We start from the raw sequence: 26,874 nt of genomic DNA on the forward strand, positions 1-26,874 counted from the left end.
CTGGTTCTCTTCAATTGTTCTGGGCATGGTGTGTTTTATTTTATTTATTTATTTATTTATTTTTGTGCTTAGAAATAGAAATCACTGCTTTAAGAAAGGTTATGCTGCATTTCTCAGACCTTAACATTCCAAAAGGTTGGATTGAGTTGACGGTTGACCCATCTAGGAGATACAAGTACCAGCATAGTGTTACTGTCAAGCTTGCCGTGCTTTTTAATGCTTATCTTTTTTCCTATCATTAATTTAAATGGTATCTAAGAAGATATCTGAATACTGTTTTTCTCATACTGTTATGATGTTTTGGGTATCCATTGGAGTTCCCACCTATTACCTGAGCACTAATACAAGTCAAAAACTGACTTCCGCCATGATACCTCAATTCCTCCACATGAGGTGTCATTTTGCGTTAGATGCTTCAATTTTTAGTTGAGATTGTTTATTCAACTCCTGTGGGCAATGCTCTAATTGGGGATAATGTGGGTTTTTAGGTTTTCTTTATTTCCTTACTCGTATCAGTTATTGGACTTCGTCTGTTTAAGTTCTGAGTCAATAGACCAATATGGAACGGTTATACTTACAATGTGTTCTTTTTTGGCATTACAGATACTTGCCTTGTTGGCAGATGTATTGATAGAGATCCAAGAGCAAGTTTCTGTTAGTGATGATGAGGTAGTTAATGTGCATTTAGTATTTCTGTTATATAGAGCTTCTCGTTCAGGAATGGCACTTGAAACATGGAACAAAACATCATGGCAGGATAGTGACTGGGAAGAAGATACAGATGCAAATGGTGACACTATCCAAGACTTGCTATATTCATCCAGTACAACATTCAACAAGCCCAAATTTGAACATCTTGACAGGATGGCAAAAATTTTTAATGAGGTAAGCTGTGAGTGACTTCATTTAGTCTCCTACATTCTGCAATTTTGTTGCTAATCAAGCTTGTTTTTTTTCGTAAGAGCCATGACGACAATGATGAAGATGACCTTCTAAGTGGGTCAGACCCTATTAATGAGGTCTGTGCCAAGCCAATTTTAACCATTCATTTTGGTATTATGTAGTATTTGAAGTTTGCCCCCTTTAATTCTTGCATTTCCGTATTGCAGATTAACCTGGCTAATTTTATTGTGGATTTCGTAATAAAGTTCTCCAACGGTGACAGAATGGTATTCGATCATCTTTTCCAGGTTTGTCACTCAACAATCAAAGCATATGTATGGGAGAGATTTTTTTCTTTCTGTAAACTAGGAGGGATATTATTTGTTGGAACATTTTCTGGTTTCTGAAGTACAAATGGCATATCTTGTTTTTCGTTGGAACTGCAGAATTTGGCACAGGCTCAGCAGAGCGCAATACAGACGGTCCTGAATCGATAACACAGCTTAATTCCTGTTTGTATATTATAAGTTTGTAATAATTAGTGATTGTAACTTTAATATTTGATTGACCATTAGTTAATTTATCATATTCTTGCAGCACCAACCTTAGGTCGGTATGGTTGAGTTTGTAAAGTTGAAGTGCTCCCTCTGGTTCCAGATTTTGGTTTGCCTTTCAGTTGAGTGTCCACCATGTGTGGGTCCATCTTATTTTATCTTTGTACGGTTTGCATTCTATTCTTTACGGATTTATTTGGAAATAACTCTTGTTTAGATGTATTTAAAATGTCTTTAATCTTTATTATTTATTTATTTATTTCTTTGTATTCTGCATCCATTCTTCATTCTCATATTTTTTCTTCTATGTACACTGAAGAGCCAAGTGATGTCTATATAATGAATTGTTAACATGAATGGTGCCAAGTGCCAACTACTGCCAAGCAAGGAAAATGCTTAGAGAAGCTATGGATGTACGGTGTCCGTCCCTTTATTTCCCCAGATCTCAATGCCTCCAAAAAATTGGTAGCAATAAGTTAGATTTACCATTAACTCCCTAAATTTATTTGGAGATCCTATTTGTTTGCAGAAGCAGAATATTACGCTTCATTTTCTATTAATAAAAACCCAGGAAAGATTAAAAATTAGTGCCAGCTTTTGTATTGAATAAGGGCTTGTCGCATGGTTTTGAAAACCTGACTGGACCGGATGGATGGACCGGTTGACCTGGGAATCAGTCAGGTAACCGGTTCCATTTCACCCTAAAGCTGCTTTTTAGCCAAAAACTATTGATTTGATCAGTGATTTGCTGACCTGGGTGGTCAAACTGTCAACCCGGACTGGTTTTTGGCCACTTATTTTATTTTTTTTAAGTCAGAATGGATCATCTGTTTGAACCAAATGGTCAAACTGTTTGACCTGGGAACCGATTCCCAGAACGGTTCTGTATCCAGTCTGGTTTTTAAAACCTTTGGTTTGTCGGAGTAGGTTCTTTTGACTCTGCAAGTCTGCATAATAGCTGTGTTTTTCTTGGGTATCGCCACTATGATATATTATACTTGATAGGCGTGGTTGGTAGGGCTGGATGCGAATCAAATGCAGCCTGATCCATCAAGATGCCGCCAAGATCGAAACCAGCAATATCTTTCAAGGGGAGAAAACTCGTGGTAGATTTGAAGGTTGAAATGATAACTGATGAGGGTAGTTCTTATCATTGGTTGATGTCATGACGGTTAGTCCAAGCTTCGACTAAATCCAGCCCGTTGCCTTGAATCAGTCTTAGTTAGCTGTCAATTCATTTTGTTTTTTTCATGGTTTTTAAAACCAACTGGTCACTGTTGTGACTGGGTCGAACAATCTGACTGTTTGAACCAAATGCTTGGCCCATTGTGACAAAAAAAAATAAAAAATGGTTAAAACCGTTCAAATGATTAACCACCCGGTTCAGTGGTTTGTTAACTAAAATCAATGGTTTTGGGGGAAATTTAGTTTTTAGGGAAAATGGACCGATTCCCAATTTTTCTGGTCCAACCATTTGATCCGGTTTGGTTTTAAAAAGCCATGGTTTTTTTCCTTGGCCATGCCTTGTGGGAGTTGGGACTCTTTTTTAACCAAAGAGAAAATTAAAATATACTAGAGAACTATGAGTTTTAGAGTTGTAGCTAATAGAAACTTGGGCTTTACAAACAAAATAAGCAAATAGCCGGGCCGATAGATTTCATGTCTATGTGATAATGATTCAGGTGTTATTTATCAATTCATGAGTGGGTTTTGATTGGTCTCTTTTTATACCATATCTTTTCCGTGATTTTCCCCTATTTATATCAGAAAAATAAAGAGATCGAAAAGAGGGTAATTAGTCTTTTGGTGGTTGGAACTCACATCTGCACCGTTTTTGCAACTTTGGCAACTGCCAATCAAAAGCGAACATGTCAGTGCTTATCTTTTTCACGTTTAATGGTAAGTTAACAGGTGGAACCCATATAAATGTTAAAACACTTTAGCGTGTATTTGAGCTACAAACCCCATTCTCATTATTCACTCTGCCAATTACACCAACGCCAACAATGGTGTATGTTGCAGTGGTCACTATAGATTGCGTAGGCCCACCCTGTTTGTCTTCTTTATCTTCTTCTTCAATATCGATCTGTTGCAGTGACACCAACTGGAACAATTTCCTATATCCACTCTTCCGTAGATTTTGGTCTGAAACCCTTCAAACAACTATTACACATCAAGGTTCAAAGTATCGACATATATCAGCCGATACGTATCATTCCGGGACCCCTCCGATACGCCCCTATAATGGGTGTATCAGGGGTCTAACCGGTTCAGGGGGTGGAGGAGCCCTAAACCGGCCCCCTGAACCAGTTTCAGAAAAAAAAAAAAAAAAAAAAAAAACAGTATTGATTTGCTTGATATGCCCCTACCGGCATATAAATATTTTGAACCTTGTTACCCATTAATGAATTTGCTTCATTGCAGCTTTCGAATGGTCGACACTTCTGTAAACATTACACTTAGTGTTATTCAGCGATGGGATTTGACAGGGACAACCTGTTGCAGACCAGTTGTATTTCTGAGACTAATTCTGAGGATTGTATGAATAAGATGATGGTGATCTTGTTTTCAACATGTTTTGATCGTATTAAGTAGAGAATGACAGAATCTAGAGAGACAAAGTGTTCTACAAACCAGTATAGTACTTGCTTATCCCTTACAAATCTTCATGGACCTTTTCTATGTAGAGTCCATTAAAAATCTCTTACGCTTATCCTTTGAGATTCTCAAACAGTCTTGCCTGCGTTGGTGTGATCGACGAAATGGAGAATAGGGATGGGGTTTGTATCTTGGAGAAGGGGAGAGATGGGGAAGAGAAGACAAATGGGTTGATTGGGGACACAGGAGAGAAGTATTTTTAACATTTACCACCGATTAACTTACCATTAAATGCAAAAAAGATAAGCACTGATGTGTTCGCTTTTTGATTGGTTGTTGTAATAATATTAAAGAGAGCATATGGAATTTATCGGTAATCACTTTTCAAACCGAAGTTGCAGTGGTGTGAAGTTGCAGGAACTCGAAACTATGAATTGCAGGAACTCCACTTTCACCCCTTTCGCAGTCAATATGGGACAAGAAGTCATTCAAGGGAGGAAAGAGATTCTTGTAAATTTAAGTCTCCCTCCAACATTGGTGGCTGCTGTAATTTGTGGAGACTATGATTGCTGCAGATGTGAGTTCTAGACTTCTAGTAGTTGGGACTGGGACTTATGACAAGCATAGAAATAGAAGACAACGTATTTGCACCTACACATTAAATGTGTTATAAAATATGCACAAGATGTGATCATGAAACAAGAACATAAGATGTGTAAGATGGAATTCGGTGTTTAGGACCTGCATTACTGGCCACAAGTTGATAAGCTCCGTAAGGTCATAACGTACAGAACTCCACCCGGAAGGTCCTGTGCATTATTATTTCTAGATCTGTTCTAAGCTTCAATAGTAATTTCATTGAAGGTTCAAATCCAAAGCTCAAGTAAATGCAAGTATAAATATAAGAAAATACATATTTTAATAATTTATGTAGTCTAGGCTACCGGAAAATACTTTTAAGCATTGCAGAGTGGTATAAGAATTAAGGTACCTTCATCATCATAATCAACTTCCAAGTCTTATCCAACTATATGGAGTTTGCTGCATGAATCATGCCATTCTGTTTTGCTCAATATCCATTGTTAAATTATTGACACACTTCGCCATTCTGGCTTTCAATATCATATCCATTGTTAAATTATTGACACTTTGAAATCATTTATTACTATTATCCATGTCATTTTTTGTCTGTCCCTTTGCCCTTCTGGCCCCTCCAACTTGTAAGTTGCAACAAGTTGATGATCTTCTATGCATATAACCAGATCATATTAATATAGTTTATCTCATTTTATCACCTAAGAGTTGTTTATGCCACATTCATTTTTTCCATACAAGATGCCTAAAATGTTAAAATAATATTATATTGTTGTAATACGGTCTAGTAATTTGTCATGCTGATGGGTGATTTGTTTAATTAAACCTCGTCAACTATATAAAGTTTTATTATATTCTATACAAACGGATCAAGAAGGTTTTTAATATGGGAGCACTGGTTGTTGCCACTTGCCGGTTGGCGAATCAGATTGTGAGTTTGTGACTGATTTTACCAGTTCCAAGCGCCAACCCGATTAACAGCTAAAGACTCGAAACGCCCGGGTTGGTTATTTTTGTTTTTTAGCTTTTGTGGTACAACCGTACAACTATGTCTATAGAGCTAATTCTGGATGATTAATTATATTATAAATCCTACAGGGTCTGCTGCCAATTGCCATCTGCTCCCGAAATGGGGTAATGAAAGGTTTTCTTATTTGTTCGGGACCAGGTCTCCCTTGACCTCGACCGGAACCAATGCGTGTCATATACAGAAAACCAATCATGATCATTTGGAAGAGTCGACGGGAAACGGGATAGGGTTTAGGCTGTGTTTGGTTTGGAAAGGAAAGGAAATGTAGGGAAACCTTTACAACCCTTGTATCCTTATGTTTCCCTTCCTTTCCTACCTTTTCCTTCAAAGTTCAAACCAAACATAGCCTTATGGAGACCCCAAAGCACAAATTTTCTACAGTTTCTGTTGTCTAATATGCAAAACATTGCCATCAACCATTGTTATGATCATCTTCCCCTATTCCCTGTGCACAAGCACGAGAAAAAGTAGAAAGCATACCAGAAAGGAGAAAAATACATGCACACTAGAACACAACCAAAGTAAGAAATAGATCCTCTAGGGATATTAGGAAAGAGAAACATGGGGGTAAAAAAATCTACGCCTCCCTGCAATTCTGTAACATGGCATAAAAGATACAAACTCTGTAACCAATACATTTTTAACAGAAGAATATATTTAGCAATTAAAGCCCAAAGGGAAGAAAACAATGACTAGATCCTCCCAGTAATACTTTCGTGTGACCTGGCTCATTCTTCCCTTGATGCAGGATCAATTCCAGCTGAAGGGCTATCAGCAAAATATTCTTGACGCTTCACATTAACACCATACTGTTTGCGATTAAAAAGGAAAAAAATTAATCAGTAATTCACTGTGTAATTGAGCCATATATGGAGTATGCAACAGATACAGAAAGAGCCAAGAGGACTTTGTTGATAACCAAGGGTATTTATCCTTGGTTACAGGAACAAAACCCTCAAATCTGAGATAAGGGCAACCTTCGGAAAAAAAAGGTTGCTTTAATGATGGATGCCCCAATTACTGCAAAGAATCCATGAATAATCACAAGAAACTGATACATGCACTATTACAAGCGGTAGAGTTGCACATGAATGAGAAACTTGAAATTTTCCATTGGACTCCAAGCAAAAGGAAACCATTATTGTTGGGCTTCTTGTACATTAGACAAAATTAAAACTGAATTACTGCCAGCCACTTAACCAGCATTTTTATGCAGAAGCAATTGAGTGTTAAAACATAGAAGGACCTTTAACTTATTGGAAAAAAGAAATGGAATTTAAGGCTCTCTATCTGCTTACCTCATGCAGTGCCTTGGATAAATCCTCCATTGTCAAGATCAGGCGCTTATCCTGCTGCAACAGAAAGTATAAGGGTTATGTATAGCTGTTTGATTGCATAAAATATGCAAAAATTTAAACAAAAAGGGGGAATCAAATACACCTTTTGCTGCTTATCTCTCTTATCCTTAACTGCTGCTGATTGCCTTGCCTTGCACTGCCTAGCTCAGGATGCATAGAGAGAAAAATAGTTTCAGGCAGGTCAGAGCATAGTAAAAGAACACCAGGAAACTACACCAATGATTTGAAGACAAATTGACAGAATCTGACCCTAGTGCAGCCATTCTTATAAGAGATACATTATAGAAACTATATGGCTGAAAATTCTCTTAGAAATGGTAGATTTATCTGTATATGTAAACAAATGAAACTCAGAAGTAGAATAAGATATGAGCATACTGCAAAGCATCAGTGGCGACCTCGGAAATGAACTTTTGAGTAGCAACAGCTACTAGCCTGATTCTGCCAACAGAAAAGAATATGCTGGTTAGCTACAAACTAGAAAGCTGATAAACAAGAAACAAGATACTACCTACGAAGAATTTGAAAGTGCTTTACATGATAAAAACATTAGCATCCGAGAATGTAATATATTGATCATAGAACCTAGTCTCAAGTCACATATAAATGTTGGTTTATGATTTTTTTTATTAACTGGTTTAGGATCTAATCATCATCTAAGCTTTGTCCCAACCATACAGGTTGACTACACGAATCATGTTTTGTTATTCCGCTCTGTTAAGTGCCATATCCATTGTTGAATTATAGGTGCAGAGGTGCTTAAGTAATTTCTCATCACTTCCACCCAAGTCTTTTTTGGACTTCCCCTATCTCTTCTAGCCCCTTGAACATTTCTTTTTGATCAGTAGATTTTTTAATGAAAATCGAAGATTACAATCAAATTTGATTAAGATCCATCCCATAAGTACAAGATTTCACAGAAGTGGCCAGAACAACTGCTGTCTTGATGCCCCTTGTTTCGCTAGAGTGTCTTCCATTCCGTTTGCTGTTCTTCTCACCCATTTGAAAGAGACATTCAGCTCCCTTTTTAAATGTGCAATCTCCCTATATGTTTGCCGAAAAGCCCAAGGGATTTGGACATTTTCTCTTGTCCAAGAAATTACCACCTGGGAATCCCCTTCCACTTCTAGATTGTGGAAGCCAAATTGTTTTGCTAATTTTAAGCCATGCAGTAAACTAACCAATTCAGCTATCAATGCATCCCCATGTTCCAAAGGTCCTGAACATAAAGCCATTACCACTCCTGAGTTCCTGAATATAAATCGAAGATTACCAATATAGCTTCTATCAAAGTTAAGCTTTAGGATGTTTTGAGCTGGGGGCTTTCTAGCCCCTTGAACTTGTAACAGATCACTTTTCCTGACAGGTGCTGCAAATGGTCCTCTATGCACGTGACCAAACCATCTCAAATTTTCAATCTACTTTGTCTCATTCTATCACCTATTGGAGCTACTTCTAGGTTCCTGCGTATGACTTCATTTCCTATCCTATCCTTTCTAATTTTATTTTTACCACTCATCCATCTAAGCATTTACATTTTGTCACAATCATTTTTTAGACATGCTGTTTCTTAATTGCCCAACACATAGCTCCATATAACATAGGTGGCCTCACAATTGTTTTATAGAATTTTCTTTTTACCACAAGTGGTATTTGCCTATCACATTAGACTCAGGATGCACCCCTCCATTTTGCACATCCTGCTCTAACTCTATGGGCAACATCCCCCTCAATCTCTCCCATGTTACGAATTATTGGTTTGGGATCTAATATTGACATGAAAATTAAAATAATCTTAAGAATTGCAACCTTTTCTTCTGAAGATTTTTACAATGATCCAAGTGTAGTTCAGAATCTTTTTATTGAACTTTTGAAAGATTGTACTATGTAAATTAATTTCTAGATTGCTTGTAAAATTTCAAAAGGACAAACCAAATGGAATATCCTAACAAAAAAACACTACATTTTTTCAATACAAAGTAGCAATTCCAAATTGGGAATTTGGAAGTTACACTTACATCCAACTGAACAAATAACCCCTTCTTTACCAAGAGATGAGCATCTATCTGCAGAGGCATACACCCACATGGTAAAAGAATTTTGAATAGTGTATCTGATGGTAAAATTAGTTCACTGAAATCTTATCATGTTGCAAGGGGCATTTTTTTGTGACAAAATAGGAGGCAACATGATGAAATGGTAAGGAAATGAATGAAGGTAACATCTATTAACAGATAATAAGATGATGGGGACCGAAACAGTAGGGATTAGGGAAGGTTAGGAAACAACTTAATAAAACAGAAAACAAAAGGAAGATGGAAATAAAAGGAGATTTAAGAAATAAGAAAAAATGCCGGTAAAGCATAGTTCATATGCTGCCAGAGTTATTTGGGCCCCGAGTTTATTTGAATAAAGGAAATAATGAAGTGGCATCTATAATAGAAATAAGATGATGGGGATCGTAACAGTAGGGAAAGTATAAATAAGATTATATAAATACAAGGTAAAATTTTTCTATCATTTATCAAAAATACAAGGTGAAATTAAAAAGCAAAAAAAAAATACTGGTTAAAGCATGGTTTCCGGAAGCATTCCCAAAACTTGCTGTTTCCTTTTATAATCCCAAACTAATTTCATTACATCCTTATCCATATGAAACTAGGGCTCCTTGTGTTGCATTTTCTAATGAAGTGTCATATATGAATTGTAGATCTGTGGTGGAGGAAATAATTAATCATGTGTTTCTTGGTTGCCCTGAAGTTTCAGCTTTATGGGACTTTCTTCCATTCATATTTAGGTGGGTTGAAGCCTGACCACTTTCTCATCAGGATTTTTCTTAATTGGCATCAAGATGTCTCAAACAGGAGATTTAACTTGGCCTTAGTTTTCAACCGGGTGGCTGCTTTGGGTGCTGTTGGTCTTCTGTTTCTATCCATTTTTGCATATACTAATAATAAAGTTTTTAATTGCTCATAAAAAAAAAAAAAAGAATCCTGGGACCATAGTTTCTTGCTTTTTTTCCTATTTGGGCTTTAATGAGTTGCTTCTTTCTTGATCTAGGCCCTTGCCCTGTACCAAGGAAATGGATATCTCCTTTTGCGGGTAAGCCGGACTATGATAGTACTCAACCTCATGATTGCATTACAGTATGATAATGCTACTGACTACTTAGAAGAAAGATATAGGACTAAAACATGAAAAATCCATAATTGGCACATAATAGCAACAACTGTTTTAAGCTACTGGTCTATCCAAGAAGACGAATAATAAATCCCCAAACACTAGCTGAATTATATTGTTGGGATGACAAGCCAAAAGCCCTAAACTCTAAATAAATTATACAACTTGTCTCCTCGTAATCTCTTCTCTCTCGAATACAAAACAACAAACATAACTCACCAAATAATCAACCCTAACGACCATAAAAGCATAAACGGATCAAATTGAGTCTTGGGGAGAAGTACCTACAATCGCACGTCGGGACACTGAAATCCGCTCTTGGCGACGTAGTGCTCCACAAGTTCATCAGGTATCTGCAAACACCCCAGTAAAATCAGGAGAACCCATTATCCAAACCCATAAATAATTGATATTCATTCATTAATTTGACAAAAAGAACAAAAGAACAATTCTTCTTTCTTTTAATCCGAATTACAGTGGGGGTATAGTCCATTAGAGAAGCGAGGAAGTCAGCGAGAGCCGAATCATCGTCGTGCCTTCCATCGCTCGGTGGCTGGTTCTGATTCATCATCCCTTCTACCTTCCTTCTGCTGCTAAACCAACTCGATAACGAAACCTCTCCGTCTCCCTAAAGGCAAACCTCCTCTGCGGAAGAAGACGAAGGAGCGTGGAGCGAAGCTCTGAGTTATGTGGTCTACGTATGTATTGCTTGTGACGCTAGTCTATGATGTAATCTACTGTCCACCGTTCGATTGATCTGGTCCCTTCAAATGTACACGTGCACTCAAGATAATCAATCCAAATTTGTCCGGGATCGTAATTGGGTCGGGTCTAATGGTGGTCGGGCCAACGGTCAACCCGTACCCACCCTTCTGATAGAGGGAAAGGCGTCATACGGACATCGTTTTCGTACTGACAATTTGAATGACGGTTCAGCCGAGAGTTGAAATTTTTAGGCTTTGATGCTAATTCACGAACAAACATTGATGTATAATTTTTTCTCTTGGTTTCTGTTTTGACCAGACATATTCACGAAGGTGAGAGTAGAAGTAGAAGAAACCAACCCTAAAATCTCGTTGTCATCCTCATCCCACTCGCATCTTCAATTTACTTGCGGAGCTACTGCGGCGTTGATTGAAGGTGAAAGCTTAAATGTTCTGATGGCGAAATCGATTCCGTCTGCATTTTCACCTCTAGTTTCACGATCAGGAACTCATAAAAGGAGTACTAATTTATTCTTCTCTCTGTTTTTGTTCAATTAAATCTTAATCTCTCTCTTTCTCTCTCTCTCTCTCTCTGATAATATATGTTTTGTTTAGTTGCTTTAGAATTTTGAAGAAGAAATTGTGATTGTTACTGTATCATTACCTTTATAACTGCTACCCGCTTGCTTTTCTTGCTGCTTCTGCTGGTGGTGGTCCGTTGGAATAAGTGTATGGGAGCTTGGCAGCTGTGCTAGTGATCATTCACGTTACATTCCCAAAAGAAGAGAAAAAAAAACGTATTTCTATGAAATAGGTTAATTTTTTCTCTTGGGGTATTGGAGCTGATACTTTCTTCCTCAATGATAGCTGCAGGTGAGGAGCAATGGTTCGGCAAGTTTTCACAAAAGACAAAGCTGATACATTTGAAATTCCCTTCTGGCTATGGAGTGAGAGCAAGGGCAATTTCTTCCACAGCTGATGTTAGAGCAGTGGAAATTCCTCGTCAATGGTATAATCTTGTTGCAGACCTCCCAATTAAACCTCCGCCAGCTTTGCATCCAAAGACTCTTCAGCCAATTAAACATGAGGATCTGTCTCCTTTGTTCCCTGATGAATTGATCATGCAAGAAGTAAGTAATGACCAGTTCATCGACATCCCACCTGAAGTTATTGACATTTACCGGCTTTGGCGCCCAACCCCATTGATAAGGTCTGCTATAGTAGGGTCTTCTGTTTATACTTATAGTTAGAAAATTTACTACCTTTATCAGAAAACAAACAGCATATATATTTTGCAATGTAAAACAGGGCTAAGAGATTGGAAAAGCTTCTTGATACACCTGCCAAGATCTACTACAAATATGAAGGTGTTAGCCCAGCTGGATCACATAAGCCCAATACTGCAGTTCCACAGGTCTGGTATAATGCTCAGCAAGGCATCAAGAATGTTGCAACAGAAACTGGTGCTGGACAATGGGGAAGTTCATTGGCCTTTGCATGCAGCCTATTTGGTCTTAATTGTGAAGTATGAACAGATACCCATGGATATGAAAATTGAATGGCCTTTATCTTGTCTATTAGTCAATGACTTTTGAGTGTGATATTATGTGTAGGTGTGGCAAGTTCGTGCTTCTTATGATCAGAAACCTTATCGTAAATTAATGATGCAAACCTGGGGTGCCAAGGTTCACCCTTCTCCATCTAGTATAACTGAAGCTGGCAGAAAAATCTTACAGATGGACCCATCTAGCCCTGGTAGTTTAGGAATAGCTATTTCAGAGGCTGTTGAGGTTGCAGTTACAAATGCTGATACCAAGTATTGTCTGGGGAGTGTTCTGAATCATGTCCTACTACACCAGACTGTCATTGGTGAGGAATGTATAAAGCAGATGGAAGCAATAGGAGAGACACCAGATGTGATCATTGGCTGTACAGGTGGAGGATCCAATTTTGCAGGACTTGCATTTCCTTTTATTCGGGAGAAGCTCAATGGGAAAATTAACCCTGTTATAAGGGCAGTTGAGCCTGCAGCATGCCCTTCGCTAACAAAAGGTGTCTACACATATGACTATGGAGATACAGCTGGGATGACACCATTAATGAAGATGCATACTCTTGGACATGACTTCATTCCGGACCCCATTCATGCTGGTAATAATTATTTGGGTACGGGAAGCTTTTTGTCTCTACATTTTCCATTAGTATCTCATCCTAAGTTTTGGTTCTTCTTGCAGGAGGCTTGCGTTACCATGGTATGGCACCACTTATCTCACATGTCTATGAACTAGGCTTCATGGAAGCACTATCTATTCCTCAGACTGAATGCTTTGAAGGTACTCGGTTCTTTTCCCATGATGATTCCCTTGTTTCATAATTAGAGAATAGAGGATATATAATTGCTAGCAAAGGTATTATATAACTTATAGTGCCAATGTGCGTAGATAACTGTTCTTAAAACAACATTATGTGCTTTTTTAAAAAAAAAAAAAAAAAAACAACAACAACATGTGTGGTGGGGATAAATTATCAAAAAAAAAAAAACATGTGTGGTGGGAATAAATGTGGAGGGAAGGGATTTGGAGTCTATTGTTGCCTGCTTAGAATGCCCTATTTCTGGTTGGCCCTTGACCTATCTAGTACTTCCCCTAGGTGCAAATCCAAAGGAAAGTAGGTTTTGGATCCTAGTGGTAGAGAAGTTTAAAAAAAGGCTAGTGACCTGGAAAAAGAACTATATCTCTCTAGGGGGTAGAATAACTTTGATTAGGGCTACACTTGCAAATTTACCCATCTACTTTTTGTCTGTTTTTAGGATACCTATTAGGAAAGTCAAGAAGATAGAAAAGTTGATGAGGGATTTTTTGTGGGAGCCAAGTGCAGAGAAAAAGGATCATTTGATTAGATGGGAGGTGATGAGTCGAAGCAAGGAACAAGGGGGCTTAGGGTTAGTAAATAAGAATGAAGCTCTTTTGGGCAAGTGGTTATGGAGGTAGCCTCTGGAAAGAGAGAGATTGTGGCACGAGGTGGTGGGTAGTATCCATGGCTGTTCTAAATCTGGTTGGGATGCTGGGGCATCGCAACGAGTCACACTCACTACACCTTGGAAGGCGGTCTTTGGCATCCTCCCAAAATTTCTCAAGTTCGTAAGGTATGATGTCTGCAATGGTAATTCTGTGCTTTTTGGGGGAAGATGTTTGGGTGGGCAACCAACCATTAAAAGACCTCTATCCCTTCCTTTTTTTCTATTTCCCTCTATAAAAAGGAGTCTATTTCGAGTTTTCTTTCTCCCCCCATCCTCCCATTGTCTCTTAATTGGGATTTTGGGTTCCATAGAGGGTTGAGGGGTGAGGAATCAGTTTTTGCCTCTAAGCTCTCACTTTTACTTGATTTTGTTTGTTTGGACCCTCCTAAACCAGATAGAAGAATTTGGTCTTTGACCTCGAGTGGCTCCTTCTCTTGTTCTTCCTTCTTTAAGTCCCTATGCTCTACTCCTCCCCCTTTGTTGTTCCAAGTTAAAGAAGTCTGGTCAAGGCCAATTCCACCTAAAATTGCTGGTTTTTGTTGGGAAGTGTATTATGGTAAAATTAATACTGTGGACAATGTTCAAAAAAAGAGACCTTATTCATGCTTGTCCCCCAATTGGTGCATTTTATGTAAAGTGCAAAATGAGGACTGTTATCACCTACTGATTTCTTGCTCTTTTACAGTAAATATTTGAAATTGGGTTTTTATGTTGTTTGGGTACAGGTGGAACCTGCCTTCTAAAGTAAATCTGCTTTTTGATCCGTCTTTTTTTGGTTGGCCAACAAAGAGAGGGAAAGTAATGTGGAAATGTATTAGGGCAGCCCTCTTATGGACCATTTGGGAGGAAAGAAATGCCAGAATTTTCTAGGAGAATGAGATAAGCATTGCTGAAATAAATGATTGTATACTAACAAGGGCAATCCTTTGGCTAAAAACTACTAATCTCTTTGCGGATTACTCTAGTGATGACCTTCGAAGGAGTTGGGCAGTAGGGCCTCCACATCATCCAAGAAAAATAGAACACAAGCAAGTTGATTACCCTCTCCAGAAGGAGTTGTAAAGTTGAACTTTGATGGGAGCAGTCAAGGCAACCTAGGACCTTCGGTATAGGAGGTATCTTGAGGAAAAAGGATAGCAACATCCTGTCCTTATTCTCAAGTCCAGTGGGTTATGGAGACTCTACAAGGGTTGAGATATTAGCTATGGTACAAGGACTACAGATTTCCAACCAACTTGGAGTGACTAATTTGGTAGTTGAAGGAGACTCTAAGGTGATAGTGGGGTGGATGTCGGACCCAGAAATTATTGTTTGGGGATATAGGAACATCATCAAAAAAGTCAAATGGTTTACAAGAACCATGTCAGTTAGCTTTCAGTGGGTTAGTAGATCGGCAAATGCTTTGGCAGATTCTTTAGCTAAACTAGGGGCTTCAAGGGATTCTCTGTTTTTGGCTAATTTGTAACTGCAATCTGAAAAGAGTTGGGTTTGGAACCACCTTTAAGGGGAGGTAACACCTCGTGCCTCCTCTTAGGGTGCTTCATGCTTGTACTATTTCTATCTCTATTTAATAAAATACCATTCATTCATCAAAAAAAAAAAAACATTATGTGTAATTTAAGAAGGTTTTGATTTAAAAAATAAATTCTAAAAGCAACCAATTCTTTGCTTATCTTAATGCCCTCCAGTTATCACTGCCTTGTCTTGAGTCTTGTTATAAGTGACAAAGTACAGGAAAATTGGGGTTAAAAGTGTTAGAATGTTAGAGTTATGTTCGGCTGATAAGAGTTCTTATTAGCCCATTCTTATATTTAACTTATCTTGTAACTGGGCTTGTGTTAATGGGCCTAATCCTATTTAATGATTTAAGTCATCTGGGTGTCCCATCACTAATCAGGGGCATCCCAGTAATTTCTTGTACCTTGTACTATATTGATCTATAAATAAAAGACTGGTCGACTGGCTAGTACAGTTCGACATTCTCTTCAGTTCTGTAGTTTTCTTCTCTTCCTTGCTACTTCGAGTATAGCTCTTCAGATTACATGGTATCAGAGCATTAGCTCCCTCCTGGTTTCAGCAAGCGCACTCTCTTCTCTTGCTGTCTTTTCATCTTCTCTCTTCCTTTTCTGGGTTGCTGCAGTGAAGACCTAGGAGTGTAAGAGAGTAAAGCAAGTTCGAACCTAGGGTTTCTCTTGGTTGTAGGACTCAAGGGAAGTAAGACCCAGAAGTAGATGTCCTACTAGATTATCTCCAGCAAATAGTAGCTATTGGGCTACTAAGAGAGGTCTGTATAGGACAGACCTAGTTGAGGACTGATTTCAGCAGTCCTAGCACTAGCCGAAAGGGGGAGAGTTTCCTCTACAGTTGCAGCTTCGTGCTCCAGCAAGACTTGCGCAGAACAAGTGGTAAAGACTTAGCCTTCTCTACAGTTGCAGCTTCGTGCCCCAGCAAGACTTGGGCAGAACTGTGGTAACTTCAGTTACAGATTTTCTTTAGGTCGGTTATCGGTCCTACTTTGTGAACTTCAGTTACTGCACTGCACAGTTACTTCAGGTCGCAGAACAAGCCCTAACTGAAGTAACTTCAGTTACTAGCACTGTGAACTGGTTCAGTTACAGCCCCTTACTTGCTACTTCGGTCAGTCCTAAACAGCACTGCACAATACCCGAACTGTGAACACTTCTACCAGCACTGTGACCACTTCGGCCAGTCCTAAACAGAACCACCTACAGCACTGTGAACAACTCTTTGACTGAAGTCAGGATGTCCTCACTATCCGGTGAAGTTTCCTCTAGAGATAACAGACCTGTTACAAGGTCCTCAAACCTGGAAAACCCTAATCTGCACAGCTTGCAGATTACAAGTGTGCTGCTAGATGAGTATAACTTCAGAGAGTGGTCTGTCTTAGCAATGTTGTTCATTGCCTCTCGTGAGCTCACAGGCTATTTGGATGGAGACAAGAAACAACCAGAAATTGGCAGTCCTGAATACACCGTGTGGCGCAAGGAAAATGCCACAGTCATGTCTTGGTTGCTGGCCTCTATGACTCCTAGGGTGGCCAGAACTGTTCATCACTTCCCCACAACTGCTAAAATTTGGGAGAAAATATCTAAGACATATGGCCAGAAAAAGAACAATGCTAGAATCTACAGGCTGAACCAAGACATTGCAGCCCTAAGGCAAGGAGACATGTCCGTGGCAACCTACTTTGCAACACTGGAAGGCCTCTGGGAAGAGCTTGACCACCATTTGATTTTGGATTGGGAAAATGTTAATGATAAGAGGAGGCATGATAAGCAGATTGAGGAGGGCAGAGCCTTCAAGTTTCTGGCGGGGCTTGACCCTGTATATGAAGGTATAAGGTCACAGATTCTAGGGAGAGATGAATTACCTGAGCTTCACCATGTCTACTACCTGGTGAGGAATGAAGAAGTAAGGAGAAAGGAGATGCAAGTTGACTCCCAGACACAGTCAACAGAACTACCTGGAGAACATTCAGCCTTAGTCTCCACTAAGGGGAATAGATTTTCAGACAAGAAGTCCCTCGAGTGTACACATTGTGGTGGTGAGAAACACACAAAGGAGAAATGTTGGGTCTTGTACCCTCATTTGAAGCCAGCTGCTCTGAGAAAGGACAAAAGACAACATAAGGGCCACACAGCAAGTGGGAATCTTGCCAATAACAACAGTAGTGACAACTCACAGAGTATTCAGACAGTGTCATCTTCCATCGCAAGGCAGGCTGCCGACTCCTCTGGATCAAGTACTTCGGGCTTCACAGCTAGTGAGGAAGAGGTTCTCAGCCAGGCATTAGCCCGTCTGAAGAACAATTCTTTAGCTTCCACCTCTCTTGCCAAATCAGGTACAGCCTCTGCATTTAGTGCATCTAGTTCCATTAATTCTACCTCTTGGGTGATTGATTCCGGAGCCACTGACCATATGACACATATGTCCTTATTCTCTACATATCATTTGTTGTCTAGCCAGGATAAGATGAGAGTAGTTGATGGGTCCCTCTCCACCATCTCTGGAAAGGGGGTGGTTGACCTAAGCAAGGATCTCTCTCTTAAATCAGTCCTACACGTTCTTAGTCTTACCTCAAATCTGTTGTCTGTTTCAAAGCTTACGAAAAACTTGAACTGCAGTATAACTTTCTTTCCTTCTCATTGTGTCTTCCAGGACAGATTGACGAGGAGAACGATTGGGAGTGGTCATGAGTATGGGGGCCTCTACTATTTTGATGAAGATGTCAGCTCAGCCTTGCAAGCTTCTACTACTAGTCCGGAAAGTGTGGAGTCAATAGCTAGGCTGCACTTGTGGCATGCTAGGCTAGGTCATTTGTCCTTTTCTTCCTTAGCAATGTTGTTTCCCGAATTATGTAAGGGCATTCCGAGTCAGAGTTTAATTTGTGATGTGTGTCAAATGTCAAAACAATGTAGATCAATGTATCCAATTTCTAGTAATGAAATTCAAGCCTCTTTTGATTTGGTTCATTCTGATGTTTGGGGTCCTTCACCCATTGTTTCCATTGATGGCTTTCGTTACTTTATCAGTTTTATTGACCATTATTCTCGGTGCACTTGGATTTATCTGTTGAAAGGATGTGAAGAAGTTCCCCGGATAACTATGATGTTTTGCAAGATGGTTGAAACACAATTTGATAAAAAAGGTCAAGCAATTCCGTTCAGACAATGCAGCTGAATACTTTGAAAGATCCTTGAACTCATTCATGGAAGATGCAGGCATGTTACATCAATCATCATGTGCTTACACCCCTCAGCAAAATGGGGTCGTTGAGCGCAAGAACAAGCATCTATTGGAGACAGCTCGAGCCCTTCTTTTCCAGCACAATGTGCCCAAGCAATATTGGTCTCAAGTTGTTCTCACTGCATCATACCTGATAAATCGGATGCCATCTAAGGTACTGGGTATGAAGACCCCTTTCTCTGTTTTGTGTCCCACTCTTCCAGAATTTCCTCTTCCCCCACGGGTTTTTGGTTGTACATGCTTCATACATGTGAAGGATCCAAAGAAGACCAAACTGGATCCTAAGGCTACAAAGGGAATATTTTTGGGGTACTCTCCTACGCAGAAGGGGTATAAGTGTTATGATCCTGTCTCCAAGAAAAAATATGTCACCAGGGATGTAGTTTTTTTTTAGTCTCAACCCTATTTTCAGTCTTCTCAGAATCCTCTTCAAGGGGAGAGTAGTGGGTTGGAAGAGGATTCTCATTCTCCCTTCTTTTTTGTTCCCATTTCATCACCTTCCACTACTATTAGCTGTAACATTCCGGGTCAACCTAGTGAGACTTCCACTGTGCCAGTTGCTTCTCCAGATTCGGCTGATGCTTCTGAAGGTTCCAGTAAACAAGAGAAAGAGATACTTACATACAGTAAAAGGAAGAAGGCCCCTCAACCTCATGATTGCAACCAGTTGAACTCAGATCAATCTGTCTCTGCAATCCAAGGTAATTCTGACTCACTCAATTCAGATTTGGATCTTCCTATTGCTCTCCGTAAGCATGTTCATTCTTGTACCACTCGGCATCCCATAGCCAATTATGTTTCTTACTCACACTTATCCCCTGCCTATCATTCCTTTGTGTCTGTTCTTTCCTCTGTATGTGTCCCTTCCAGGTATTCAGAGGCGGCATCTGATCCAAGGTGGAAAGAAGCCATGAATGAGGAGATGAAAGCCTTAATGAAAGCAAGGACATGGGAATTGGTGGACCTGCCAGAGGGGAAAGGCACTGTTGGGTGCAAGTGGGTATTCACAGTAAAGCACAGGGAAGATGGGTCAATTGAGAGGTACAAGGCCAGACTTGTGGCAAAGGGATTTACACAAAATGAAGGAATTGACTACAAGGAAACATTTGCCCCAGTAGCAAAGCTCAACACAATCAGGGTTCTACTGTCACTAGCAGCAAAATTCTCTTGGGAACTTCATCAGCTGGATGTGAAGAATGCCTTCCTAAATGGTGATCTTCATGAAGAGGTATTCATGGAACCCCCACCTGGATATGATGTTGGAAAGAAGGTATGTAAACTAAGGAAAGCATTATATGGTTTGAAGCAATCTCCCCGGGCATGGTTTGAGAGACTTTGTTTGGCCATAAAGAAAGTAGGGTACACTAAGAGCAGTGCAGATCATACATTGTTTATAAGGAGACAGGATGACAAACTTACAGCACTCATTGTGTATGTGGATGATATGGTGATTACTGGAAATGATGTGAAAGAGATGAAGAGGCTGAAGGAGTTCTTAGCTTCAGAATTTGAGATCAAAGACCTGGGAAATCTGATATACTTTCTTGGAATTGAAGTTGCTAGATCAAGAGGAGGAATCTACATATGTCAAAGAAAGTATGTGCTAGATCTCCTAGAGGAAACAAGCATGATGGGGTGCAGGCCAGCAGACACTCCAATAGAACCAAGCCATGGATTACAAGAATCACTGGGTGAGGAATACTGTGATAAGGAAAGGTACCAAAAGTTGGTAGGAAAACTGATATACTTATCCCTTACTCGGCCAGACATTGCCTATGCAGTGCATGTTGTCAGTCAATTCATGCACTCACCAAAGACCCCTCATATGAGAGCAGTGGAAAGAATCCTTAGATACTTGAAGACTTGCCCAGGGAAAGGAATTCTATTCAGAAAAAACAACAGACTTGAAATTGAAGCCTACACTGATGCGGATTGGGCTGGATCTGTTGGAGACAGAAAATCAACCTCAGGTTACTGTACATTCTTGGGAGGAAACCTAGTCACATGGCGCAGTAAGAAGCAGAATGTTGTGGCTAGATCAAGTGCAGAAGCAGAATACCGGGCTATGGCACACGGGGTTGCTGAACTCTTATGGCTCAGGACTCTCCTTAATGAGCTTGGTATCAAGACTGAGGGTCCTCTCAAGCTGTATTGTGATAATAAAGCTGCTATCAACATTGCCAACAATCCTGTGCAGCATGACAGGACAAAACATATTGAAATTGATCGACACTTTGTCAGAGAGAGAATTATTTCAGGAGAACTCTGTGTGCCTTATACTCCATCAGAGATGCAGATTGCAGATGTATTAACTAAAGGGCTGGCATCAACGAAGTTCAAGGACATACTTGGCAAGCTAAACATGATTGATATCCATGCTTAGCTTGAGGGGGAGTGTTAGAATGTTAGAGTTATGTTCGGCTGATAAGAGTTCTTATTAGCCCATTCTTATGTTTAACTTATCTTGTAACTGGGCTTGTGTTAATGGGCCTAATCCTGTTTAATGATTTAAGTCATCTGGGTGTCCCATCACTAATCAGGGGCATCCCAGTAATTTCTTGTACCTTGTACTATATTCATCTATAAATAAAGGACTGGTCAACTGGCTAGTACAGTTCGACATTCTCTTCAGTTCTGTGGTTTTCTTCTCTTCCTTGCTACTTCGAGTATAGCTCTTCAGATTACAAAAAGAATTGTCTTTAAGAGTGAGAACTTGGTGTTGGAAAGGGATGTTTGATAATTAGGAAGCAATGTTAAACTCCTATCACCTTCTTGGCTAGTACAGGCAATAACCGAGATGAGACTAATATATACTGTAATGATGTGTAGTTTCATATTTTTGTAGTGCAGTTCTGGTCTTGTTCAATGAGAGCACTTCAATATTTTGCTGTCAAGAGGTGTTTAAGTGAGACAAATAAAAGTAATTTCCAAATATTTGATTAATGGAGCCTGCACACCTCGAAAATAAGGCAGTGGATGGTGATTCTCCCCATAATCATTAGAATTGAATATGAAAGGATCCGAGTGGTACTCTAAGCAGATCTTCTCCCCCACCCCAGTTTTTCCAGTTTTAGGTATAACCAACATGTCTCATCATTTTGATTGAGTGCAGGTTTTCTGCTGTGGTAGCATCCCCAGGGTATGTTGGTCATTCAACATGACATATTACATATAGAGGATATTTCAGTAATAAAGTATCTACAAGTGTAATGACTAAAATGACCTGCGGATATTGCTTGAGCCAATGAAATGTCCTTCAGCACCTTTTTTTTTATGTGTTTGTGTGTGCTGAAGTCTCAGCACTGTGGATCCATACTCATTTTGGTCAACATAACCAGCTGGTTTGTCTAGCCACTCTAACCTTCAGGGAAATCCAAATCCAAGATTGAGGATAGGGCTGGCAATGGGTCGGGACAGGGTATCTTGTCCCTAACTGATTATTAATTGGGACAAAATCATAGACCCAGAAATATCCCAATTAATGATCAGGATAATCGAGTCTGACCCTATAGACCCAACTATACTGATATGATAGTATTACCTATCAAGTGTTTTTAACTAAAAGTATTTTATATATTATCTATCAAATTTGCCCTTTTAGACAAAATATAATTAAAATTATAAGAAAGCTAGAAAAGATTTATACATTGTTAAAAAAATAATTGGTTTGGAGCAAGCGAGAACCAGAACTGACCCACTTATTAGTCGGGACAAAATCCCAGAACCAGAACTGACATAATTAGTTCAGTTGGTTCAGCTCTGTTGGGTAGACCCAACCCATTGATAGCCCTACTTGAGAAGCTGGTTAATGGGATTTGGCTGGTTGGGATGTGTGTGTTTTATGTTGCGCCAATAATAGAAAATAATCTAGACTTGTTATACCCATAAATATGAATCTATATAAATCAAGTATTGAAAAGAATCTGTTGTACTAATTAAACTTCTTGCTGTCTTAGGAGCCATAAAATTTGCTCGGTCAGAAGGTCTGATACCAGCACCAGAACCAACTCATGCTATAGCTGCCACCATCAGGGAAGCTTGCCACTGTAGAGAGACTGGAGAAGAAAAAGTTATTCTCATGGCTATGTGTGGCCATGGTCACTTTGATCTGCCAGCTTATGAGAAGTATTTGCAAGGAAAAATGGTCGATTTGTCATTTGAAGATGAAAAGATGCATGCATCGCTGGCCAAAGTTCCTCAAATTGCCTAAACTGAAGCCTCATGACTTGGGATGGGAACTGGTATCATCATCATCATCCAAGACTTACCCCAGAAGATCCTCTTTTACTACTTCATTTATGTCCTTTTTTGAGTGGGAACTAGTATAGATGTAATAATCTTCTACTGTGGAGCAACAGATAGGAGAGATCTGTCCTAAGAGGCAGGGTAACATAAATGTTACCTTATGTTGTTGTTGTTGATGTTTTAGCAACCACCCACTGTAAATCTCTCAGGAAACTCTTAGCACCTTCCCTCCCCCTTCAATGATAGGTAGTCATTTCAAGGCTCAGTGGCTGACTGCTGAGAGCCCGAGAGTAGCAGTGACGGGATTCAAGAAGTTGGTGGATATGTGGGGGCGGCAAGAGCTGCAGTTAAGGGAACAAATAACATGAAAAACATAGTGCATCTGCTCTAACCATCATATCATTTTTCTTGTCCAACCATATACGAACATTATTTTTTTTTTTTTTGTAGTGAGAATTTAATTTGCATTAATACAAATGGATGGGAGTACAAGCGTGAAAATTACAATGTTTAGTTCATCTTACTTCAGATTTTATTTTAGTTTGCTTTAAGTTTCATTTTCCTCCATCTGCCCTGCAAGTAAACAAAACAAACTAAAGTTTTGACTCTATTCATTTGCATTCCCATACTTCTGCACCAGTGCAAATGAAATTGCACTGCAAACAAAAAGCCTCGAACCAATCCAAGAGCAAATCACCCAATGTTAACAAAATAGCTATGTTTGGAGGGAAAAAAAAAAAAAAAAGCGATGTCTAAATCTCTAAATGAAGAAATATCTTATTTTTTGGACAAGATTATCTTTAACATTAGTGTTCTTTGAATTGCCGATAAGAAAAGAGCGTTTGAGAATAGATGCCTATATCTGTAAATGAAAAAAAATAATAATAATCTTATTTTTTGGACAAAATTATCCTCGTAAAAAAAAAAAAAAAAAAAAAGCAAAGGCTGAGCGATGGTGGTGTATCCTTATGGCAAATCGTAGTACAATGCTATAATTTGAAAAAACTTTCATCCTTAATTTGAGATTTGAGGAGTGAAAATAAATGCAACCTAATTATGCTTCTTTTGGTGGAGGGGAAAGGCTTGGCTGTTTGAGTGCTTCTGATGTGGTATTAGAGTAATTTAACCAATATTTCTCTAGTTAAAAAAAGAAGAAGACAAACATGGGACTTAATGAGTTAAGGTATCATGTTGAAAGCAAGGTTCAAAAACTTGTTACATATCGTACCTATGTATCGGGAGCACCCTGATACGCCCCTACAGATGGTGTATTGGGGTTTTGACCGACTCAGGGGGTGGAGGAACTTTAAACTGGTTCCCTAAACCAGAATTGAAAAAGAAAAGTTAAAAATAAAATAAAAAAGCAGTACCGATACTGTCTGATACGCCCCTACGGGCGGGCGTATCAATATTTAGAACTTTAGTTGAAAGAACTTAAAAAACAAAAAAAAAAGCCTAGGCTGTTTGTATTTCTTATCATTATTGTTGAAACATGAAATTTATATCGAAAGTATTGACTAACATGTTATGGAGGGTAGGGGTGTAAACGGATCGAATTTGAATCGAATCAGGCAATATCCGAATCCGATTAAATATTCGAATATTCGATTCAAATTCGATTAATTAATTGTTTTAGATAATTAATAAATATATAAAATAAATATTTTATTGATATAAAGTATATAAATATATAACTTATTTATTATATATAAAATATTTTATATATTATATATAAGAATTAAATAATCGATCAAATTCGGATATTTATCGAATCGAATCAGGTTATATTTGAATTTGAATCCGATTAAGTATTCAGTAAAAATAGGATATCCAAATTCGACTGATTAGATATTCGAATTATTGGAGGGAGAACCCTGTAGATATACGTTGTGGAAGATATACAACCAAATCTTTTCCTTTTCCAAGAGAACCCATGTAGCCATAAGTTTTTTTTTTTTTTTTTTTGATGATGTTGTTCTTTTTATATGCTTCCTATCAGTCTCTTCCTTTCGAGAATGTAAAATTGGTGTATTATGGAATATGTTTTTTTAACAAAATTAGTCGTGGCACGATAAAGGTAAAATTGGTGTATTATGAATTTAGAAATCATACATTTTAGGGAAATTTACACGAGAGGTAGCCTTTACTTTGAGAGTAGTGACACTTCATTAAAAAAAAAGAGTAGTGACACTTGAGGGCCTCACCTTTCACTTGCAAACAATGAGGTACCCTATACTTTCAGAAATCAACATTCAGGTCCAAGTCAATTAACTTACTTTATGCTTAAGGGTGTCAATGGACCGGTTTTGGGTTGGACCCCATCTAGTCCAAAATATTTATTAGATTGGATTGGACAAATTTATATTGGATTAGGTTGGATTAAGCCACTATCTGGTCCGTTGATATATATATATAAGATAAGAATATATGTTTTAATGGACCTGGTTTGGGTTGAAACCAATCTAAATCAAAATGAATTTGAGCAGATTGGACAGTCCAGAATTGGATCGGTCTAAATTGGTCCAAAACATTCATTAGATTGGATTGGACCTGGTCCATTTATAATGGACTCACATTGGAGTGGATCGGATTGGACCAAATCTAGTCCAATTGACACCCCTAGTTATGCTGAATGGTAATTTTACCCAAATGCCCATTAATGGTTTGCATAATTAAGAGAATAAAATTGTGAAATGACAAAAATGTATATCATTAAAGCTCCATTTGGAAAGAGTACAAATACAAATATGTACAGTACAAATATATACAAAATAATACAAAATACAAGGTTTTGCACTCTACAAATTTGTATTTATAGCCTTCTCCACAAATTTGTATTTGTACTCCTTCCAAACTAAGCCTAATGTGCAAATCACTGTATTGCTTCAATGTCCTATTCATCCAAATTTGAGAAATAAAATGGAAAATAAAGTGTTAAGAACCAGGGTTTTAGAGACTCAACAAAAAAAGGTGCACATGACATTGTGTGCTCCTGATAAGGCTGATAATTGATAGAATGTTATCGGGTTTGACTTGAGTGTTGATTTTTTAAATTACAAGGCACCTCGTTGTTTCAAGTGAAAAATGAGGCTAAGGTTTTAAAGGCTAAATGCGTAGTTGAGGTGTAAATTGTAATGGCCCAAATACGTGAGGCGTAAGCCTCAAAGCTTAAGAATAAAATAATTAAAATCGGCAAAACAACATATAATATAAGAAATTAGAATGATATGGGTATAAATAAGATAAAAGTTTATAAGCAATAAGTTTCAGCATTTAAGTATTAAATAAAATATTAACTAATCAAATAGCAACTATAAGAATTCTACATTTCCATGTTTAAAAAATGCAAAGTTCTCAAATAATTCAAATGGCTAATTTAGAAGTAAGGAAACATATGAAAAATAATCCATGTGATTGGATATTAGATTTATGGTCATTCAATAGTTTAGAATAAAGAAAAAACCTAGTTAGTTTCATCTATGCAAAAAGATCAATAAAAAGAAAATAAATCCATTAGGACATGAAATGAAGAAAATAACAAACTTAAAATGTTAGATTTCAAATAACAAGAAAAAAAAATCTCACTTGATATATCCAAGAGAAACTAATAACTTATTTTTTCCCTACTTCTTTTTTCATTTGTACTCTTTTTTTTGACCCATATTTATTTAAGTGCTTCTTCCATATATTTCTTATATTTTATTTTTGTTTATTATTTTAAAATTAATTTATTATTATTTAATAATTATTATGTTAGTATTTTATTATTATTTTAATTATATTATATTGAAATTTTATTTTTACTTAATTATTATGTTTATTGTTTAATAAATAACACCATTGCTTTTTATTAATATTTTATCATAGTTCTATTATTTTACTAATAGGTCATTATTATTTTAATTATTATTGTATTCTTATTTTATTACTATTATTGTATTAT

The 26,874-nt window shown here is 38.1% G+C and overlaps 3 protein-coding genes across 7 annotated transcripts in view; 2 read left to right on the plus strand and 1 right to left on the minus strand.

Annotated features, from left to right (window-relative positions):
* LOC104600656 (ARM repeat superfamily protein) overlaps positions 1 to 1,695 on the plus strand; it is a 60,239-nt gene extending 58,544 nt beyond the window's left edge. For all 3 annotated transcript variants that reach the window (XM_010263733.2, XM_088900959.1, XM_088900960.1), the window contains 5 exons: positions 604 to 669; positions 757 to 885; positions 963 to 1,019; positions 1,110 to 1,190; positions 1,329 to 1,695. In XM_010263733.2, the coding sequence (XP_010262035.1) occupies positions 604 to 669; positions 757 to 885; positions 963 to 1,019; positions 1,110 to 1,190; positions 1,329 to 1,379 (384 nt within the window). In that variant the 3' untranslated portion in view covers positions 1,380 to 1,695. The remainder of the gene's footprint in view (positions 1 to 603; positions 670 to 756; positions 886 to 962; positions 1,020 to 1,109; positions 1,191 to 1,328) is intronic.
* Positions 1,696 to 6,180: 4,485 nt separating this feature from the next.
* Positions 6,181 to 10,889, minus strand: TAFII15 (TBP-associated factor II 15). Of its 2 annotated transcripts, none has more exons than XM_019198516.2 (6): positions 10,672 to 10,889; positions 10,485 to 10,549; positions 7,395 to 7,457; positions 7,099 to 7,156; positions 6,957 to 7,010; positions 6,181 to 6,467 (listed from the first exon to the last, which is right to left on the minus strand). In XM_019198516.2, exons 1-6 carry the CDS (start codon positions 10,765 to 10,767, stop codon positions 6,387 to 6,389), a joined length of 417 nt encoding a protein of 138 aa, XP_019054061.1. In that variant the 5' UTR covers positions 10,768 to 10,889; the 3' UTR covers positions 6,181 to 6,386. The 2 variants fall into 2 exon arrangements, with proteins under 2 accessions (XP_019054061.1, XP_010262057.1); XM_010263755.3 differs by having other exon boundaries at positions 6,957 to 7,007; positions 10,672 to 10,888.
* Positions 10,890 to 11,107: 218 nt separating this feature from the next.
* TSBTYPE2 (tryptophan synthase beta type 2) lies at positions 11,108 to 23,444 on the plus strand. 2 transcript variants are annotated; one of them, XM_010263767.3, is made up of 6 exons: positions 11,108 to 11,420; positions 11,768 to 12,110; positions 12,209 to 12,425; positions 12,514 to 13,051; positions 13,135 to 13,233; positions 22,643 to 23,444. In XM_010263767.3, the coding sequence occupies exons 1-6, from the start codon at positions 11,357 to 11,359 to the stop codon at positions 22,894 to 22,896; spliced, it is 1,515 nt and encodes a 504-aa protein (XP_010262069.1). In that variant the 5' UTR covers positions 11,108 to 11,356; the 3' UTR covers positions 22,897 to 23,444. The 2 variants fall into 2 exon arrangements, with proteins under 2 accessions (XP_010262069.1, XP_010262076.1); XM_010263774.3 differs by having other exon boundaries at positions 11,169 to 11,420; positions 11,774 to 12,110.
* Positions 23,445 to 26,874: the final 3,430 nt, after the last annotated feature.

This window comes from Nelumbo nucifera, chromosome 3 (assembly GCF_055504915.1).
Source record: "Nelumbo nucifera cultivar China Antique chromosome 3, China Antique-T2T, whole genome shotgun sequence".
NCBI classification, from domain to species: domain Eukaryota; kingdom Viridiplantae; phylum Streptophyta; class Magnoliopsida; order Proteales; family Nelumbonaceae; genus Nelumbo; species Nelumbo nucifera.

What these genes read in the sequence shown, in the direction of transcription:
- TSBTYPE2 (XM_010263767.3), top strand. Translation starts at nt 11,357, where the DNA reads ATGGCGAAATCGATTCCGTCTGCATTTTCACCTCTAGTTTCACGATCA. An exon ending in TCCGGACCCCATTCATGCTG is followed by an intron (nt 13,052 to 13,134) that starts GTAATAATTATT and finishes TTCTTCTTGCAG; the next exon opens with GAGGCTTGCGTTACCATGGT. An exon ending in TCAGACTGAATGCTTTGAAG is followed by an intron (nt 13,234 to 22,642) that starts GTACTCGGTTCT and finishes TTGCTGTCTTAG; the next exon opens with GAGCCATAAAATTTGCTCGG.
- TAFII15 (XM_019198516.2), bottom strand. Translation starts at nt 10,767, where the DNA reads ATGATGAATCAGAACCAGCCACCGAGCGATGGAAGGCACGACGATGAT. An exon ending in CAGTGTCCCGACGTGCGATT is followed by an intron (nt 7,458 to 10,484) that starts GTAGGTACTTCT and finishes TTCTGTTGGCAG; the next exon opens with AATCAGGCTAGTAGCTGTTG. An exon ending in AGAGAGATAAGCAGCAAAAG is followed by an intron (nt 7,011 to 7,098) that starts GTGTATTTGATT and finishes TTTCTGTTGCAG; the next exon opens with CAGGATAAGCGCCTGATCTT.